This window comes from Oncorhynchus kisutch, unplaced genomic scaffold, assembly GCF_002021735.2.
Source record: "Oncorhynchus kisutch isolate 150728-3 unplaced genomic scaffold, Okis_V2 scaffold1731, whole genome shotgun sequence".
NCBI classification, from domain to species: Eukaryota; Metazoa; Chordata; class Actinopteri; order Salmoniformes; family Salmonidae; genus Oncorhynchus; species Oncorhynchus kisutch.
The window spans coordinates 4,139-25,011 of NW_022263676.1; the positions used below are offsets into that span (position 1 = coordinate 4,139).

General features: G+C 45.4%; 1 protein-coding gene across 3 annotated transcripts; it reads right to left on the reverse strand.

Annotated features, from left to right (window-relative positions):
- Positions 1-1,901: 1,901 nt before the first annotated feature.
- Positions 1,902-19,600, reverse strand: LOC109882150 (nuclear fragile X mental retardation-interacting protein 1-like). 3 transcript variants are annotated; one of them, XR_004208438.1, is made up of 11 exons: positions 19,157-19,600; positions 18,193-18,257; positions 17,342-17,446; positions 13,666-13,728; positions 12,675-12,751; positions 5,149-5,241; positions 4,790-4,977; positions 4,560-4,691; positions 4,152-4,393; positions 2,287-4,004; positions 1,902-2,174 (listed from the first exon to the last, which is right to left on the reverse strand). XR_004208438.1 is itself a non-coding variant. In XM_031818945.1 (10 exons), the coding sequence occupies exons 1-10, from the start codon at positions 19,365-19,367 to the stop codon at positions 3,384-3,386; spliced, it is 1,794 nt and encodes a 597-aa protein (XP_031674805.1). In that variant the 5' UTR covers positions 19,368-19,600; the 3' UTR covers positions 1,902-3,383. The 3 variants fall into 3 exon arrangements, 2 of the variants coding, with proteins under 2 accessions (XP_031674805.1, XP_031674804.1); XM_031818945.1 differs by having other exon boundaries at positions 1,902-4,004; positions 17,342-17,443; XM_031818944.1 differs by having other exon boundaries at positions 1,902-4,004.
- Positions 19,601-20,873: the final 1,273 nt, after the last annotated feature.

Sequence of the window (20,873 nt, forward strand, 5' to 3'; positions counted from 1 at the left end):
AATCCTGTGATCTCCTCCCATCCACCCAACACATTCCAAAGCCATCGGTCTTTCTACGGAGACCCATTACCTTCTGGCATAAACCCAGTCTCTTTTTATACACTATGCGTCTGATCTATCATGTCTTTAATATCTCAATGTTCAAAGTTTACCACGAATCCAACAGGATGAATGAACCGTTTCGCTGCCAGACAAGGCTCCGCTGATAGTCAGGTGTAGCAGTGGTAAGGTGTTGGGACAGATTGATATAGTCCCTAACAGTTTGTTGCCCCCCCCTGTCAACATTATAGTGCAATTAATGTATTGTTTAGTGTTGTGCATCGGCTTTGCTGGCATGCATCTAAAAACTGTCCCCACCAGGATTTACATGCTGGAGTTGGACGGTCGACCACTGAAAGCCCTGATGCCCTACAATTCAGTGAAGCCCAATAGATAGTGTGTTAAGCTTTGGTTGACATTTGAGAAAGAAAGAAATGGTAGTTATGCTGAGCTTATAAAAATGGCCCTCAATTTACCTCCAAATGACTTGAGGACCATCAACTGTCTGAGCTCCCTAGGAAGTATCCCATCCACCAGAACCAGTGAGTTCAGATCAGTCTGATTATCTGTGCTCGGAGTCAGAGGGGGACCAGCTTGAGGTAGGCTGTACCATCCAAGTGTTGAAAAGTAAATCTCTCCCATTTATAACACTGCACTAATCCATCAAAATGTTCTCCCAGTAAAGTGTAACCTGTGTGTTTGCTTGTTGACGTCTGTCTCCTAACCTCTAACTCTGCTCCAGACCCAACTGATGTTCTCCAGGACCTAGGGGGTTCAACCCAACACTCAGACCCAACTGATGTTCTCCAGGACCTAGGGGGTTCAACCCAACACCCAGACCCAACTGATGTTCTCCAGGACCTAGGGGGTTCAACCCAACACCCAGACCCAACTGATGTTCTCCAGGACCTAGGGGTCCTGCCCAACACCCAGATCCACCCGATGTCCTCCGTTACCTGTTCTCCAGGACCTAGGGGTTCTGCCCAACACCCAGACCCAACTGATGTTCTCCAGGACCTAGGGGGTTCAACCCAACACCCAGATCCACCCGATGTCCTCCGTTACCTGTTCTCCAGGACCTAGGGGTTCTGCCCAACACCCAGACCCAACTGATGTTCTCCAGGACCTAGGGGGTTCAACCCAACACCCAGACCCAACTGATGTTCTCCAGGACCTAGGGGGTTCAACCCAACACCCAGACCCAACTGATGTTCTCCAGGACCTAGGGGTCCTGCCCAACACCCAGATCCACCCGATGTCCTCCGTTACCTGTTCTCCAGGACCTAGGGGTTCTGCCCAACACCCAGACCCAACTGATGTTCTCCAGGACCTAGGGGGTTCAACCCAACACCCAGATCCACCCGATGTCCTCCGTTACCTGTTCTCCAGGACCTAGGGGTTCTGCCCAACACCCAGACCCAACTGATGTTCTCCAGGACCTAGGGGGTTCAACCCAACACCCAGACCCAACTGATGTTCTCCAGGACCTAGGGGTTCTGCCCAACACCCAGACCCAACTGATGTTCTCCAGGACCTAGGGGGTTCAACCCAACACCCAGACCCAACTGATGTTCTCCAGGACCTAGGGGTTCTGCCCAACACCCACCTGATGTCCTCCGTTACCAGGGTTAGGGGTTCAATTAATTGTTGTATCCTAGGACACACAATAGATATACATTTCAACCACAAAAGGTGTACTAATGAGCTACGAGAGATAGAACAAAATGAATCATCATAAAGGAGGACTGAAATGAGATGATTTCACTGTAGACCAGGGCCTGTTCAAATAACAACATGACAAGCCTGTGTATGGCTCAAACTGATAAGCATGTGAATGGAGTGAAAATGATCTGACTTCGTGATCTGTGAGATAAGTAACTTTAATATGGTCAAGCAGATTACATGTTTTCTTCGCTATTTACAAAACGTAGCAACGTTTAAGACACGGATTTCATGTTGTAATGTTAACAAGGTCCCAAAAGTAGTTGTTAACAAAGGCCCAGCTCCCTGCCATCCAGAATCTCTATATCAGAGAGTGGTGAGGACAGCCCAGTACATCACTGGGGCCCAGCTCCCTGCCATCCAGAATCTCTATATCAGAGAGTGGTGAGGACAGCCCAGTACATCACTGGGGCCTAGCTCCCTCCATCCAGAACCGTTATAACCACCTAAGCCATAGACTTGTCTCTGCTTCCGCGGGGCAAGTGGTACCGTTGTATCAAGTCTGACACCAACAGGCTCCTGAACAGCTTCCATCCACATGCCATAAGACTGATACATAGCTTACATGCATTTCGCTACACCCGCAATAACATCTGCTAAACACGAGCATGTGACAAATACATTTGATTTGAAAAAGGACAAAGATGGTCCAAGAACTATCGATTTCCTGGGTTATATTCCCACAGTAGAACAAGTCATTTATTTCCATGTTGAAAAAAGAAGAGTACAAATAAAATGCCAGAGGTAGTTGATGTTTAGATGAAAACATAAATGACTGTAGGGAAATAACTCGCCAACATCAGAGACAAGGTGAAAGGTCAAGGGGACTGTCTTGATTTAAGGGTTAAAGGCTCTGCATGGCCAATCCGATATGGCCGTACAGCATTTACTGCGATACGGCCTCTACAGAAGTCAGGGCATTCATACTTCAGAGCTGTTGTGAAGGAAGGAATTTTGTGTTTATACAGGAAGTCCCGCCCCCAACTACAGTCATCCAATTATGTCAAAAACGGAGCTATACAGAGCTCTGCATGGTTACAAAATTTGGAGGTGCACGGCAATGCGGAGCTTGAGTTGGCCTCTGCAAGCCTCCGGAGGCTACGCAATTGTACGGAGCCTCCGGACCACATTTCTGGATCAAGAATAAATCTGCTTTTAGGGTGACAGTCTTGATTTAAAGGTTAGGGTGACAGTCTTGATTGAAGGGTGACAGTCTTGATTTAAAGGTTAGGGTGACAGTCTTGATTTAAAGGTTAGGGTGGCAGTCTTGATTTAAAGGTTAGGGTGGCAGTCTTGATTTAAAGGTTAGGGTGGCAGTCTTGATTTAAAGGTTAGGGTGGCAGTCTTGATTTAAAGGTTAGGGTGGCAGTCTTGATTTAAAGGTTAGGGTGGCAGTCTTGATTTAAAGGTTAGGGTGGCAGTCTTGATTTAAAGGTTAGGGTGGCAGTCTTGATTTAAAGGTTAGGGTGGCAGTCTTGATTTAAAGGTTAGGGTGGCAGTCTTGATTTAAAGGTTAGGGTGGCAGTCTTGATTTAAAGGTTAGGGTGGCAGTCTTGATTTAAAGGTTAGGGTGGCAGTCTTGATTGAAGGGTGATAGTCTTGATTGAAGGGTCAGGGTGACTTCAGGGGTCTTGGGTCTCCCAGACTTCATCATCATAGTTGGGGATGGAGGTCTGGGAGTGGTCTTCAGGGTGACCATCTCCATAATTAGCCTTCACAGCCAAGTCCATTGGGGTTTCCTGGAGGGGATGTGACTGTGAGCCGGCTGGTCCACTCTGTGTGTTCTCTTCCATGCTCTGGTCTTCTCCCACTTGTTGGGCTACAGACTGCTCAGCCACAGTCCCCAGGACATCAGGGTTAGAGTTCAGCTGAGTTATGACATCAGGGTTAGAGGCTGCACCTGGCATCTCCTCAGGATGAACATCTTCACCATTCAAAATGTCCACCTCTGAAGGTCCCTGGCAGACTGGTGGTTTCTGGGTACCTTCTAGTGATGACCTCACCTGGTCACCTTTTTCATCTGGACCAACCACAGAGGTAGCTGGGAGTAGAGCCCTCAGATCATCTGCTCTCACTTCCTGTGTCTGGAGGTCAAGGTTAGGGTCATCTCTGGTCACCGTGCTACCCAGAGTTCCCTCCTGGTCCTGAGTTTGACCCTCCAGTACAAAGAAGTTGTTTCGGACAATGTAGCGAACACACTGCAGGAGCACGTTCCTCTCATGGCGGATGTCTGGGGCCAGTAACTGTAAAGGTCAGGGGTCATAGAACAATTCAGCAGGCAGAAAAAAATGCTAACTACATTCACAATACAGACTTGAAAATGTTTAACTTTTATCTCAACCGATTTGTAAAATCAGTTGTGCCTTGATGCCTCTTTCCCGGTGTCTTACCATCTCAAGCAGAGTGGCGCGGCGCTGTTGGGGGGTGTCCATGTTGTTTCGTCCTCCTCTCGCTCCTCTTCCTCTCCCCCGACTAGGTCTATGAGGACCAGACCCAGGCTGTGGTTCCCGGGGGGGCTCAGGGTAGAGTCTCTTAGCCCCAGATGAAGCACTGTTCTGGGGCTTGGCTGACAGAGCCTTCAGCATTGCCTGGTTCTCCTTCAGCAGCTGACTGGTCCTCTGGATGGGCAGGACTGAGACACCACTAACTTTACATCTCAACGTGTTGAATAACGAAATATAATGAAAGTTAAAATATTAAAGCTAAAACAGTGGAATCGACGTCTTCTGTTTGTTGCCTCCACACACAGACAGAGAAAACAAGCCTCCATACGGGGAAAACAGACATTTAAAGCTCACCTTGTGGTTCCTGGTCACTGTCGCTCTCGGTCATGGAGCCGTAGCTGGCCATCAGAGATCCCAGCCCTGATGTCATTTGTTTAGGGGCCACAGTCACCCCACCTCCACTGACTGGCTCCTCTGTATCAGAGTCTGCAGGGGTCAGAGTCAACAGGGGTTGTGTATACAGGAACAGACATTAGGACCTTTAAAAAACTAGTCTCTGGCAGGTTCCTGGATCACTGACTGACCTGGGTCGCTGTTGGCAAGAGCCCCCAGTGGGTCTCCCTCCCTGGGGTACTGAGTGAGGGGTGGAGGCCTCTCCATGGGGGGTTGAGTGGGGTGTGGCGGTCTCTCTGACTGACGAGGACCTGGTCTGGCCCATCTGCCCCTCTGGAACCTTCCACCACGCTGTCCACAACCCCTACCCCTCATCCTCCTGACAACAGAACACACAGCATGTTGTAGCATGGCCTTAATAGTTCAGCCAATATTAGGTCCCAACTATTCCGTGGAGGAAACTTGTGCATCAGTACAATATCATCCTGTTGTATTTGTAACCTAACTTGTACAAACCAATAAAAACAAATAAAAATGTAGGAAGAAGTACCCAAACTGAGCGGTTTCCAGCACCGCTCCAGTCTCCTCCCTGGCATCCATCACCTTCCTCCTCTTCTCCACGTTCACCAGGGTCGGGTAGTTCCTGTACAGACAGAGACAAAGCTCTGATGTGTGCTTTCTGATAGTGTCACGTGACCTTGAAATTACTAAAAGGTGTCCCGCAAGGGTTGATGTTGGGACCCATCCTCTTTACTATTTATATTAATAATATATCTGCAAAAAGCGAACATTAATCTATATGATAATAACACCATTGGCCCTGCTGCTGACCAGCCTGTTAGAGCATCAGATTTGGTTACCTTGCAGAAAGCCCTTATGGATTTGAAATAGGTCCTTCATGCGGCGGGAAAAACAAAATACATCCTGTTTTTTCTCATTGAGATATTTCAGATGGTTTACACATTTATGTGATGGTCCTCTCATTGAGCAGGTTCCCAACCATAAATATTTGGGCTTTTGGATTAGCAAAAATGTAAAAAAAATAAAAAGACAGACAGATGAGCTGGTAAAGCTGAGATTCAAGGCTTTATAGAACTAGACCAGGCCTCTCCCTAAACAGAAAGCAGGCTGGACACTCAACGTTCCTGCAGCCCCTCATTATGGGACTTCCCATTTATCAGAATGCAGCAGCCATTACTCTAAAACTCTTGGCTGCAGTGTTCAGGTTTAATACTCATCAATGCATCATTTATCAGCTGGTCAGCTGAACCTCTAAAATCCCAGTAGTTTAGAAAGCTGATGAGGAATAGATTCACTCTAGTTTGTGAGTGTTTTGGTAGATTGTAATAATTTGTGTTATTGAAAAGTTGTGAATCTGAAACGGCTGTGTCTGTTTTACTGAATGATGTTGAATAGTTTGTTCTCAGGTCACCATTGAGAATGAGAACCTGATCTCCCCTGAAAAATAACCACTACAAAAATACCCTTAAAGCTAACAAAACACCTATACTGTATATGCTTCTATAGACAGCTAAACAAACTGGAACAAAAACACCCTACTTTCGGAAAATATTCAGACCCCTTGAATTTTACCACGTTACGTTGCAAAATTGATCAAATAAAAGAAAGAAGCAATCTACACAATACCCCTTGAAGGATAAAGCGAAAACCGGTGTAACGATAAAAAATAAACAGAAATACCTCATTTACATCAGTATTCAGACCCTAGCCATGAGGTCAAAGGAATTGTCCGTATCTCTCCGAGACAGGGTTGTGTCGAGGCACAGATCTGGGGAATTGTACCCAAAAAAATGGGGACTTTCAAAGTTGCAGCCAAGAACACAGTGCCTCCATCATTCTTAAATGGAAGAAGTTTGGAACCACCAAGTCTCTTCCAAGAGCTGGCCGCCCTGCCAAACTGAGCAGTCGGGGGAGAAGGGCCTCGGTCAGGGAGGTGACTAAAAACCAGATGGTCACTGACAGAGCTCCAGAGTTCCTCTGTGGAGATGGGAGAACCTTCCAGAAGGACAACCATCTCTGCAGCCCTCCACCAATCAGGCCTTTCTGGTAGAGTGGCCAGACGGAAGCCACTCCTCAGTAAAAGGCACATGACAGCCCACTTGGAGTTTGCCAAAAGGCACCTAAAGACTCTCAGACCATGAGAAACAAGATTCTCTGGTCTGATGAAACCAAGATTGAACTCTTTGGTCTGAATGCCAAGCATCACATCTGGAGGAAACCAGGCACCATCCCTACGGTGAAGCATGGTGGTGGCAGCATCATGCTGTGGGGATGTTTTTCAGCGGCAGAGACTGGGAGACTAATCAGGATCGAGGGAAAGATGAACGGAGCAAAGTACAGATAGATCCTTGCTGAAAACCTGCTCCAGAACGCCCAGGACCTCAAATTGGGGTGAAGGTTCACCTTCCATCAAGACAACGACACTAAGCACACAGACAAGACAACGCAGGAGTGGCTTCGGGACAAGTCTCTGAATGTCTACCCACAGCTGGTGTTGCCACCCCTGGGGTCATGGCAACACCTACTGTACATGACCCCAGGGTGGCAACACATACTGTACAGTCTAAGTGATATCAATGGGTCTTTCTCTATTCTGATTGTTTTATACTGTTCAAGAAATTCTACACTCATTTGAGAATTTCCACAATGCCACGTAGGGCTGCATGATATGGGCAAACAATCTAGGCCTTATTTTTAACCAAATGTTGAAATTGCAATTTGACTTGTGATTTAGAGCATAACACTTGGGTGAACTGTTGGAATCATGGAAATAGAATGATTATTCAAATTTTATAGTTAGAATATAATAGTGGGCACGTCGAATACAGTGTTTGATATAACAAATGAAAATGCCAGGGAGGAGTTACTGTGACAGGGTAGGAACCAAAGTGTTGACAAGTGTTTCCTAGGAGACTCTTAAATATTTGGCTACATTGAATGTTCTCTCTTACCTACTTCACGAAGCTAACATATTCTTGCTTCGTGAATTCCTCTGATTTAGAAGTTACTGTTGCACAAAAAACATGCAGATTTAGTTCTACACCATCACTGGTATTATCAGGCTGTATTTGCTCGTTACGTTTGCTTGGACTCAGTACATTTGTTAGTAAGGTAGCAATTAGCATTAGCTAATAGTGTAATTGCAGAAGTGGATTAATATTAAAAAGCAAAGTGGAAACAGCGTTGTTGTCATCAACATTGCCGCATGTCAAATTCATTTTATTTGTCACATGCACCGAATACAACAGGTGTCGACCTTAGTGAAATGCTGACTTACAAGCCCTTAACCAACAGCATTAAGAAAATAAATAACACTTATTTGTAAGTACAAAATAGATAAAGAAAATAAAAGGAACAAATAATGAAACAGTAAAATAACAAGCGAGGCTCTATAATAGAGGTCGGCCAATTATGATTTTTCAACTCCGATACCGATTGGAGGACCACAAAAAGCCGATACCGATTAAAATCGGACCATTTTTGTTTTTGTAATAATGACAATTACAACAATACTGAATGAACAATTATTTTAACTTAGTATAATACATAAATAAAAATCAATTCAGTCTCAAATAAATAATGAAACATGTTCAATTTGGTTTAAATAATGCAAAAACAAAGTGTTGGAGAAGAAAGTAAACGTGCAATATGTGCCATGTAAAAAAGCTAACGTTTAAGTTCCTTGCTCAGAACATATGAAATCTGGTGGTTCCTTAAAACATGAGTCTTCAATATTCCCAGTTAAGAAGTTTTAGGTTGTAGTTATTATAGGACTCTCTCTCTCTATACCATTTGTATTTCATAGACCTTTGACTATTGGATGTTCTTATAGGCACTATAGTACTGCCAGCCTCGGGAGTTGATGGGCTTGAAGTCATACATCTTCGTCGCCAGACCCACTGGCTCCAGGTCATCTACAAGTGCATGCTAGGTAAAGCACCGCCTTATCTCAGTTCACTGGTCATGATGGCAACACCCACCCGTAGCACGCGGTCCAGCAGGTGTATCTCACTAATCATCCCTAAAGCCAACACCTCATTTGGCCGCCTTTCGTTCTCTGCTGGCTGTGACTGGAACGAATTGCAAAAAAAAAAATAGCTGAAGTTGGAGACTTTTATCTCCCTCACCAACTTCAAACATCTGCTATCTGAGCAGCTAACCGATCGCTGCCGCTGTACATAGTCTATCGGTAAATAGCCCACCCATTTTTACCTACCTCATCCCCATACTGTTTTTATTTATTTACTTTTCTGCCCTTTTGCACACCAATATCTCTACCTGTACATGACCATCTGATCATTTATCACTCCAGTGTTAATCTGCAAAATTGTAATTATTCGCCTACCTCCTCATGCCTTTTGCACACAATGTTATAGACTTTTTTTCTACTGTGTTATTGACTTGTTAATAGTTTACTCCATGTGTAACTGTTGGAGGAAATTATAGTTGAAATGATTAATAATGTATACATTTCAAATAGAACCATTTATTCTAATACTATTATGTATGGGCTCTTGGTTAAGCTGTTACTGAAAATGTAAGTGAAACGAATTAATTGTCTGTACCTCGCGGGAAGTTTAAGGGAGAGGGATGATGTATCTTTTCTGACAGATAAGAATGGTCCTTGATGTACCATTTGTGGAGGAGAAGATATCTTTTAGACAGATTGGAATGTCTGGTTTATGAGGGGAGTAGAAGACATCTCCGGACCTGAAAACACTGGGCTATTGTGGGAATCGAAGAGAGTGTGAGAAACTGATGATGTCATTTTATGTTCTCTCTTTAAAATGTAAGGGTCTTTGTATTTTTGGTTAGTACTCTTGCAATAAACGCTGTTACCTGGCTTTTAAGACTGGTCTCGATCTACTTCATGCATAATTAATGAATTTACAACTCATTAATGAATAGAGAGAGTGCGAATTTGATTTTGGCTATAAAACATATAGGAATTTAGAAATTCCACCAACAGTAACTCTGTGTTGTCTGTTCACACTGCTATGCTTTATCTTGGCCAGGTCGCAGTTGCAAATGAGAACTTGTTCTCAACTAGTCTACCTGGTTAAATAAAGGTTAAATAAAAAAATAATAAACAGCGCTGTACTTCAAGCACAGCGAAGAGCTGCTGGCAAACGGAGGAAAGTGTGGTTTGAATGAATGCTTACGAGCCTGTTGCTGCCTACCACCGCTCAGTCAGACTGCTCAAATAATAGACTTAATTATAATGTAATAAACACAGAAATATATGAGCCTTAAGTCATTAATATGGTCAAATACGGAAACTATAATTTCGAAAACTAAACGTTTATTTCAATGAAATTGACTAACACAATGCTTTGCCTGTTTTACTGAAGGTTGACTAACACAATGCTTTGCCTGTTTTACTGAAGGTTGACTAACACAATGCTTTGCCTGTTTTACTGAAGGTTAACTAACAATGCTTTGCCTGTTTTACTGAAGGTAGACCAACACAATGCTTTGCCTGTTTTACTGAAGGTAGACCAACACAATGCTTTGCCTGTTTTACTGAAGGTAGACCAACACAATGCTTTGCCTGTTTTACTGAAGGTAGACCAACACAATGCTTTGCCTGTTTTACTGAAGGTTGACTAACAACGGAAATGCTTTCTCTGGAACAGGCCCAGATCCTTGTGATTTGCATGAAGAGGAGGCGGAGAAAAGGGGGCGGACAGCCTTCTGAAAATTCATAGGCGATCGAATAAACCCCCACTTCCTTCCATTCTGCCAGCAAACTTGCAATCTTTGGACAATAAAATCGGCGAGTTATGCAAAAAATTTAATTACCAAAAGGACATTCAAAACTGTTATATCTTATGTTTCACAGAGACTTGGCTGAACGATGACACTATCAACATACAGCTGGCTGGTTATACGATGCACCGGCAGGACAGGACAGAGGCTGGTTATACGATGCACCGGCAGGACAGGACAGAGGCTGGTTATACTTCATGCATAATTAATGAATTTACAACTCATTAATGAATAGAGAGAGTGCGAATTTGATTTTGGCTATAAAACATATAGGAATTTAGAAATTCCACCAACAGTAACTCTGTGTTGTCTGTTCACACTGCTATGCTTTATCTTGGCCAGGTCGCAGTTGCAAATGAGAACTTGTTCTCAACTAGTCTACCTGGTTAAATAAAGGTTAAATAAAAAAATAATAAACAGCGCTGTACTTCAAGCACAGCGAAGAGCTGCTGGCAAACGGAGGAAAGTGTGGTTTGAATGAATGCTTACGAGCCTGTTGCTGCCTACCACCGCTCAGTCAGACTGCTCAAATAATAGACTTAATTATAATGTAATAAACACAGAAATATATGAGCCTTAAGTCATTAATATGGTCAAATACGGAAACTATAATTTCGAAAACTAAACGTTTATTTCAATGAAATACGGAACCGTTATGTATTTTATCAGACGGGTGGCAACCCTAAGTCTAGATTTTGCTGTTACATTGCACAACCTTCAATGTTATGTCATAATTATGTACAATTCTGGCAAATTAATTACGGTCTTTGTTAGGAAGAAACGGTTTCCACACAGTTCGCAACGAGCCAGGCGGCCCAAACTGCTGCATATACCCCGACTCTGCTTACACTGAACGCAAGAAAAGTGACACCACATTGATTATGTGCAATGCAAGACAAGCTAGTTAAACTAGTAATATCATCAACCATGTGTAGTTAACTAGTGATTATGATAAGATTCTAAAAAAACTATCAAAGATAAGTTTAATGCTAGCTAGCAACTTCCCTCCTTGCTGCCTGCCCTCACGTAATAGAAACAGGACAGAGGCAGGATAGAACAGAGGCGTGGCTGGTTATACGCTGCACCGGCAGGACAGGACAGAGGGTGGTTAACTTCCCTCCTTGCTGCCTGCCCTCACGTAACAGAAACAGGACAGAGGCAGGATAGAACAGAGGCGTGGCTGGTTATACGCTGCACCGGCAGGACAGGACAGAGGGTGGTTAACTTCCCTCCTTGCTGCCTGCCCTCACGTAACAGATGCCTGCCGCGCAGTTTCCTGCAATATAATTGGCATCCAAAAATGCAGATTACCGATTGTTATGAAAGCTTGAAATCGGCCCTAATTAAATCGGTCAACCTCTTATCTCTACAGGGGGTACCGGTACCGAGTCAATGTGGAGGCTATATACAGGGGGTACCGAGTCAATGTGGAGGCTATATACAGGGGGTACAGAGTCAATGTGGAGGCTATATACAGGGGGTACAGAGTCAATGTGGAGGCTATATACAGGGGGTACAGAGTCAATGTGGAGGCTATATACAGGGGGTACAGAGTCAATGTGGAGGCTATATACAGGGGGTACAGAGTCAATGTGGAGGCTATATACAGGGGGTACAGAGTCAATGTGGAGGCTATATACAGGGGGTACAGAGTCAATGTGGAGGCTATATACAGGGGGTACAGAGTCAATGTGGAGGCTATATACAGGGGGTACAGAGTCAATGTGGAGGCTATATACAGGGGGTACAGAGTCAATGTGGAGGCTATATACAGGGGGTACAGAGTCAATGTGGAGGCTATATACAGGGGGTACAGAGTCAATGTGGAGGCTATATACAGGGGGTACAGAGTCAATGTGGAGGCTATATACAGGGGGTACAGAGTCAATGTGGAGGCTATATACAGGGGGTACAGAGTCAATGTGGAGGCTATATACAGGGGGTACAGAGTCAATGTGGAGGCTATATACAGGGGGTACAGAGTCAATGTGGAGGCTATATACAGGGGGTACAGAGTCAATGTGGAGGCTATATACAGGGGGTACCGGTCCACATGGCTGGTAAAATAAACATCTTACTACTGCCAGAATCTACGCAAATTTGGCAGGTGTTAATATTAGGCCCCGATACTGGTGGTAACAGCACATTGTTCATATGGACCACAGAATCAGATCTAATCCAGAAGTAGTCATTTCAAGAGAACTTGAGGAAACAAAAGCATTGCTGATGATTGACTGCACCTTACAACAAAGTATTACCATGTTAAAAACATACTACAGTACTGACCTGCGCCTCTCCTCTCTCCATTTAGAAATCTCCTCTGGAGTGTCCAGCTTGATTCTCTTTGCCCCTGGGGCATGGTTCTATAGGAGACGGTACAGGAGGAGGTTAAACACATGGTTCTATAGGAGACGGTACAGGAGGTGGTTAAACACACGGTTCTATAGGAGACGGTACAGGAGGAGGAGGTTAAACACACGGTTCTATAGGAGACGGTACAGGAGGAGGAGGTTAAACACACGGTTCTATAGGAGACGGTACAGGAGGAGGTTAAACACACGGTTCTATAGGAGACGGTACAGGAGGAGGAGGTTAAACACACGGTTCCAGACAGGAGGAGGAGGGTAAACACACGGTTCTATAGGAGACGGTACAGGAGGTGGTTAAACACACGGTTCTATAGGAGACGGTACAGGAGGAGGTTAAACACGCGGTTCCAGACAGGAGGAGGTTAAACACGCGGTTCCAGACAGGAGGAGGAGGAGGTTAAACACGCGGTTCCAGACAGGAGGAGGAGGAGGTTAAACACGCGGTTCCAGACAGGAGGAGTTAGGGTATTGTTATTCTATACATGTATAGAAGCAACACTCTTGCTGACAGTTGTGGCTGCTTTGTGTGATGTGTTGTCTCTACCTTCTTGACATTTGTCCTGTTGACTGTGCCCAATAATGTTTGTACCATGTTGTGTTGCTACCATGTTGTGATGCCATGTGTTTCTGCCTTGATATGTTGTTGTCTTAGGTCTCACTTTATGTATTGTTGTCCCTCTTGTTGTGATGTGTGTTTTGTCCTATATTTATATTGTATTGATTTTTAATCCCAGGCCCCAGTCCCCGCAGGAGGCCTTTTGCTAGGCCGTCATGGGAAATAATCATTTGTTCTTAACCCGACTTGCCTAGTTAAATAAAATAAAATGAATATACAGGAAGAGGTTAATGCTTGGTTCTATATAGATGAGGGGTTGATGGGTAATAGCTGAGGCTGGCGGTCTACTTACATTTTTCCAGTGAATGTTGACCAGCTTCTCATGAGCAGTGAAGCTGCAGTCTTCAACTGAGCACTAAAAAACAGAAGTCTCTTTTACTGAAGGTTAACTAACACAATGCTTTGCCTGTTTTACTGAAGGTTGACTAACACAATGCTTTGCCTGTTTTACTGAAGGTTGACTAACACAATGCTTTGCCTGTTTTACTGAAGGTTGACTAACACAATGCTTTGCCTGTTTTACTGAAGGTTAACTAACAATGCTTTGCCTGTTTTACTGAAGGTAGACCAACACAATGCTTTGCCTGTTTTACTGAAGGTAGACCAACACAATGCTTTGCCTGTTTTACTGAAGGTAGACCAACACAATGCTTTGCCTGTTTTACTGAAGGTAGACCAACACAATGCTTTGCCTGTTTTACTGAAGGTTGACTAACAACGGAAATGCTTTCTCTGGAACAGGCCCAGATCCTTGTGATTTGCATGAAGAGGAGGCGGAGAAAAGGGGGCGGACAGCCTTCTGAAAATTCATAGGCGATCGAATAAACCCCCACTTCCTTCCATTCTGCCAGCAAACTTGCAATCTTTGGACAATAAAATCGGCGAGTTATGCAAAAAATTTAATTACCAAAAGGACATTCAAAACTGTTATATCTTATGTTTCACAGAGACTTGGCTGAACGATGACACTATCAACATACAGCTGGCTGGTTATACGATGCACCGGCAGGACAGGACAGAGGCTGGTTATACGATGCACCGGCAGGACAGGACAGAGGCTGGTTATACGCTGCACCGGCAGGACAGAACAGAGGCTGGTTATACGATGCACCGGCAGGATAGAACAGAGGCTGGTTATACGATGCACCGGCAGGACAGGACAGAGGCTGGTTATACGCTGCACCGGCAGGACAGGACAGAGGCTGGTTATACGCTGCACCGGCAGGACAGGACAGAGGCTGGTTATACGCTGCACCGGCAGGACAGGACAGAGGCTGGTTATACGCTGCACCGGCAGGATAGAACAGAGGCTGGTTATACGCTGCACCGGCAGGATAGAACAGAGGCTGGTTATACGCTGCACAGGCAGGACAGGACAGAGGCTGGTTATACGCTGCACCGGCAGGATAGAACAGAGGCTGGTTATACGCTGCACCGGCAGGATAGAACAGAGGCTGGTTATACGCTGCACCGGCAGGATAGAACAGAGGCTGGTTATACACTGCACCGGCAGGACAGGACAGAGGCTGGTTATACGCTGCACCGGCAGGATAGAACAGAGGCTGGTTATACGCTGCACCGGCAGGATAGAACAGAGGCGTGGCTGGTTATACGATGCACCGGCAGGATAGAACAGAGGCGTGGCTGGTTATACGCTGCACCGGCAGGATAGAACAGAGGCTGGTTATACCCTGCACCGGCAGGATAGAACAGAGGCGTGGCTGGTTATACGCTGCACCGGCAGGATAGAACAGAGGCGTGGCTGGTTATACGCTGCACAGGCAGGATAGAACAGAGGCGTGGCTGGTTATACGCTGCACCGGCAGGATAGAACAGAGGCGTGGCTGGTTGTACGCTGTACCGGCAGGATAGAACAGAGGCGTGGCTGGGAACGGGGCGTCTGGAATAAATAAATAAATACACATTAAAAACTCTGGACCACCTGTACTCCACACACAGAGACACATACAGCTCTCCCATGAGAACACCAGCTGTTCTGGAAGACTGATCACGCTCTCCGCAGCCGATGTGAGTAAGACCTTAAAACAGGTCAACATTCACAAGGCCGCAGGGCCAGACAGATTACCAGGATGTGTGCTGCGAGCATGAGCTGGCCAACTGGCAAGTGTCTTCACAGACATTTTCAAGCTCTCCCTGTCCGAGTCTGTAATACCAACATGTTTCAAGCAGACCACCATAGACTCTGTGCCCAAGAACACGAAGGTAACCTCCTAAATGACTACCGACCCATAGCAGTCACGTCTGTAGCCACGAAATGCTTTGAAAGGCTGGTCATGGATCACATCAACACCATTATCCCAGAAACCCTAGACCCACTCCAATTTGCATACCACCCCAACAGATCCACAAATTATGCAATCTCTTTTGCACTCCACGCTACCTTTCCCACCTGGACTAGAGGAACACTTATGTGAGAATGCTATTCATTGACTACAGCTCAGCATTCAACACCATAGTGCCCTCAAAGCTCATCAATAAGCTAAGGACCCTGGGACTAAACACCTCCCTCTACAACTGGATCCTGGACTTCTTGACGGGCCGCAACAGGTGGTGAGGGTAGGTAACAACACATCTGCCATGCTGACCCTCAACACAGGGGACCCTAAGGGGTGCGTGCTCTGTCCCCTCCTGCACTCCATGTTCACTCATGACTGCACGGCCAGGCACGACTCCAACACCATCATTACATTTGCAGATGACACAACAGTGGGAGGCCGGATCACCGACAATGACGAGACAGCCTATAGGGAGGTCAGAGACCTGGCCGTGTGGTGCCAGGACAACAACATCTCTCTCAACATGATCAAGACAACGGAGATTATTGTGGACTACAGGAAAAAGAGGACCGAGCACACCCCCATTCTCATCGATGGGGCTGCAGTGGAACAGGTTGAGAACTTCAAGTTCCTTGGTGTCCACATCACCAACAAAATAACATGGTCCAAGAACACCAAGACGGTCATGAAGAGGGCACGACAAAACCTATTCCCCATCAGGAGACAAAGGATTTGGCATTGGTCCTCAGATCCTCAAAAGGTTCTTCAGCTGCACCATCGAGAGCAGATTATTGGCTGAATCACTGCCTGGTATGGCAACTGCTCGGCCTCCGACCGCAACGCACTACAGAGGGTTGTGAGTACGGCTCAGTACATCCGAGGCCAAGCTCCCTGCCATCCAGGACCTCTATACCAGGCGGTGTCAGAGGAAGGCCCTACAAATTGTCAAAGACTCCAGCCACCCAAGTCATAGCCTGTTCTCTCTGATACCGCACAGCCAGCGGTACCAGAGCACCAAGTCTAGGTCCATGAGACTTCTAAACAGCTTCTACCCCCAAGCCATAAGACTCCTGAACACCTCATCAAATGGCTACCCAGACTATTTGCATTGTCCCCCCTCTCCTTTATACAACTGCTACTGTTATCATCTATGCATAGTCACTTTAATAACTCTACCTACATATTACCTCAACTAACCGGTGCCCCCACACATTGATTCTATCGGTACCCCCCTGTATATAGTCTCACTATTGTTATTTTACTGCTGCTCTTTAATTACTTGTTACTTATATTTCTTATTTGTATATATATTTTTAAACGGCATTGTTGGTTAGGGGCTCTTAAGTAAGCATTTCACTGTAAGGTCTTGGTTAGGGGCTCTTAAGTAAGCATTTCACTGTAAGGTCTTGGTTAGGGGCTCTTAAGTAAAGCATTTCACTGTAAGGTATTGGTTAGGGGCTCTTAAGTAAGCATTTCACTGTAAGGTATTGGTTAGGGGCTCTTAAGTAAGCATTTCACTGTAAGGTATTGTAAAGTACTGTTGTATTAGGCTCATGTGACTAATACAATTTGATTTGAAGCTTGGAACCCTGATGACCTAGTATGATGTCATTACATTCGGTTCATCACCTCATGTCAAATCAGAATAATTTGATCATGAGAATCAGTTACCTTGACATGTTCAGAGACATGTTGGTCATACTTGTCTTGGTTTTTGAAGCCTCGGTCACACGGGTCACAGAAATGTGAAAACTCTGGTTCTTTTTTATTTTTCTGCTGGAAAGAAAACAAAACATTTGAACCCATTACAGTCAAATCAGTCAGTCCCCCTATTGGAGTGTTACACTGTCTAAGACGGGGATGGCCAACTGATGGGGGACACAAAAAAACAAATCATCATGAGGGGCCACAGTGTGTCTGTGTACCACCATCCATGAAGGGGAGGAGATGGGTTAAAGGAGGATTTTTAAGCCTTGAGACATGGATCGTGTATGTGTGCTTTTCAGAGGGTGAACGGGCAAGACAATAGTCAGTGCCAGGCGCACAGGTTGGTGTCAAGAACTGCAACGCTGCCGGGTTTTTCACACTCAACCGTTTCCTGTGTATTTAAAGAACTGTCCACCACCCAACTTGACATCTATGGGTAGCATATGAGTCAACATGGGTCAGCATCCCTGTGGAACGCTTTTGACCAACTGAGGCTGTTGAGGGGGGAGGGGGTTGCAACTCAATATTAGAGAAGAGTTCTGCATGTTTTATATACTCGGTGTACTTTGTATCCCTCATTTACTCAAGTGTTATCATTATTTTTGCAGTTACCTGTGTTAATGGCTTGTTTATTGTTTATTCCATGTGTAACTCTCTGTTGTTGTTTGTGTCACACTGCTTTGCGTTATCTTGGCCAGGTCTTAGTTGCAAATGAGAACTTGTTCTCAACTGGCCTAGCTGGTTAAATAAAGGTGCAATAAAATAAAAAATATATATCAGAGACCTGGCTTTTGGTTTGATGGTGGATTTACTACCTTTTTCCCATGGTTGTTGGGACGACCATAGTCCTGCCTTCCGCCTCCACGATGGAAGTTCTGGCCTGTGGGTCAAAGGTCAAAACAACAATATTATGACTTGCCGACCTACTGCTGGGTGCAGTTCAGTCATCACCAATCTGACACTTCTGTTCTGTTAATAATGCCCAGATTCTGGTTCAACCCAGACGTGAACCAGCATCTCCTCTGCCCAGATACTGATTCAACCCAGACGTGAACCAGCATCTCCTCTGCCCAGATACTGATTCAACCCAGACGTGAACCAGCATCTCCTCTGCCCAGATACTGATTCAACCCAGACGTGAACCAGCATCTCCTCTGCCCAGATACTGATTCAACCCAGACGTGAACCAGCATCTCCTCTGCCCAGATACTGGTTCAACCCAGACGTGAACCAGCATCTCCTCTGCCCAGATACTGGTTCAACCCAGACGTGAACCAGCATCTCCTCTGCCCAGATACTGGTTCAACCCAGACGTGAACCAGCATCTCCTCTGCCCAGATACTGGTTCAACCCAGACGTGAACCAGCATCTCCTCTGCCCAGATACTGGTTCAACCCAGACGTGAACCAGCATCTCCTCTGCCCAGATACTGGTTCAACCCAGACGTGAACCAGCATCTCCTCTGCCCAGACACTGGTTCAACCCAGACGTGAACCAGCATCTCCTCTGCCCAGACACTGGTTCAACCCAGACGTGAACCAGCATCCCCTCTGCCCAAATGATATGTACATTACACGGGGCCAAGCTTGGTCAGCCCTACTGACCTACCCCACTAACTGGCGTCATGAAGGTTTACTTCAACAGACCTGATTGGTATAGGTCATAGTAGTCCACCAGGGGCTCTCAGCCAGGCACGTGTCAACCTAGGGACCGTGCAAAGAAGCCTCTTTACCAGGCCGCTGCTAGAACCATAACTCTCCTAGTTAGTATAATACTCACCATATGAGCCTCTGGGTCGACCTGGTCCGGGGCCGCAGTTCCAGTGTTCTCCCTGGCCGTTGTATCTCCACGGCTCGGACGGTGGCTCGTACCAGTTCCACATATCGGGCTGGAAGTTGCTCGGGGGTGGAAGGAACGTTGGCGGACTCACCATCGAACCCGGAGGAGGCGAGACAAAGTTCGGCGGAGGGTAGCTTCCAAAATCATTCATGATGTAGGTGGCGCCTCTTCTTCAATGCTATGTGGATTCAATTCGTTTGTATAAATGTTTGTCCAGCTACGACCGCGGAGGTATAATAAGAACCGCTACAACACATGTGTGTTTCTGCTCCCGTTGCCGCGTTCACGTGATAGTCGTAACTAGGAAACACTGAAATTTCCGAATATGCAAGTATTGGTTGTACTTATGTACACGTGCCGATTTCAACCAGTCAGCAAGTCGGACATTTGAGTTTCCTAGTTCCGACTGGCACATGAACGCCACAAGTTTACATCTGCAAAGCGTGTTCACCAGACTAAACGTCATATCCGCTCGTTTACAAAAACCAAAAACAATTCAATAATATCATTATTTGAGGTAACAACGATTTAGGCAAAATGAAAATTTACCATAACTCGTGTAGTTTATGAAAACGAACTCATGTAGAATTATATCTGCCCTATGTACATAGTGATTGTACACTGGTCTCTTTAATAAGATTTACATTTTTATTTTATTTTTTTATTTCACCTTTATTTAACCAGGTAGGCTAGTTGAGAACAAGTTCTCATTTGCAACTGCGACCTGGCCAAGATAAAGCATAGCAGTGTGAGCATACAACAAAGAGTTACACATGGAGTAAACAATTAACAAGTCAATAACACAGTAGAAAACAAAGGGGGGGTCTATATGCAATGTGTGCAAAAGGCATGAGGAGGTAGGCAAATAATTACAATTTTGCAGATTAACACTGGAGTGATAAAAGATCAGATGGTCATGTACAGGTAGAGATATTGGTGTGCAGAAGAGCAGAAAAGTAAATAAATAAAAACAGTATGGGGATGAGGTAGGTGAAAAGGGTGGGCTATTTACCAATAGACTATGTACAGCTGCAGCGATCGGTTAGCTGCTCAGATGTTTGAAGTTGGTGAGGGAGATAAAAGTCTCCAACTTCAGCGATTTTTGCAATTCGTTCCAGTCACAGGCAGCAGAGTACTGGAACGAAAGGCGGCCAAATGAGGTGTTGGCTTTAGGGATGATCAGTGAGATACACCTGCTGGAGCGCGTGCTACGGATGGGTGTTGCCATCGTGACCAGTGAGCTGAGATAAGGCGGAGCTTTACCTAGCATAGACTTGTAGATGACCTGGAGCCAGTGGGTCTGGCGACGAATATGTAGCGAGGGCCAGCCGACTAGAGCATACAAGTCGCAGTGGTGGGTGGTATAAGGTGCTTTAGTGACAAAACGGATGGCACTGTGATAGACTGCATCCAGTTTGCTGAGTAGAGTGTTGGAAGCCATTTTGTAGATGACATCGCCGAAGTCGAGGATCGGTAGGATAGTCAGTTTTACTAGGGTAAGCTTGGCGGCTTGAGTGAAGGAGGCTTTGTTGCGGAATAGAAAGCCGACTCTTGATTTGATTTTCGATTGGAGATGTTTGATATGAGTCTGGAAGGAGAGTTTGCAGTCTAGCCAGACACCTAGGTACTTATAGACGTCCACATATTCTAGGTCGGA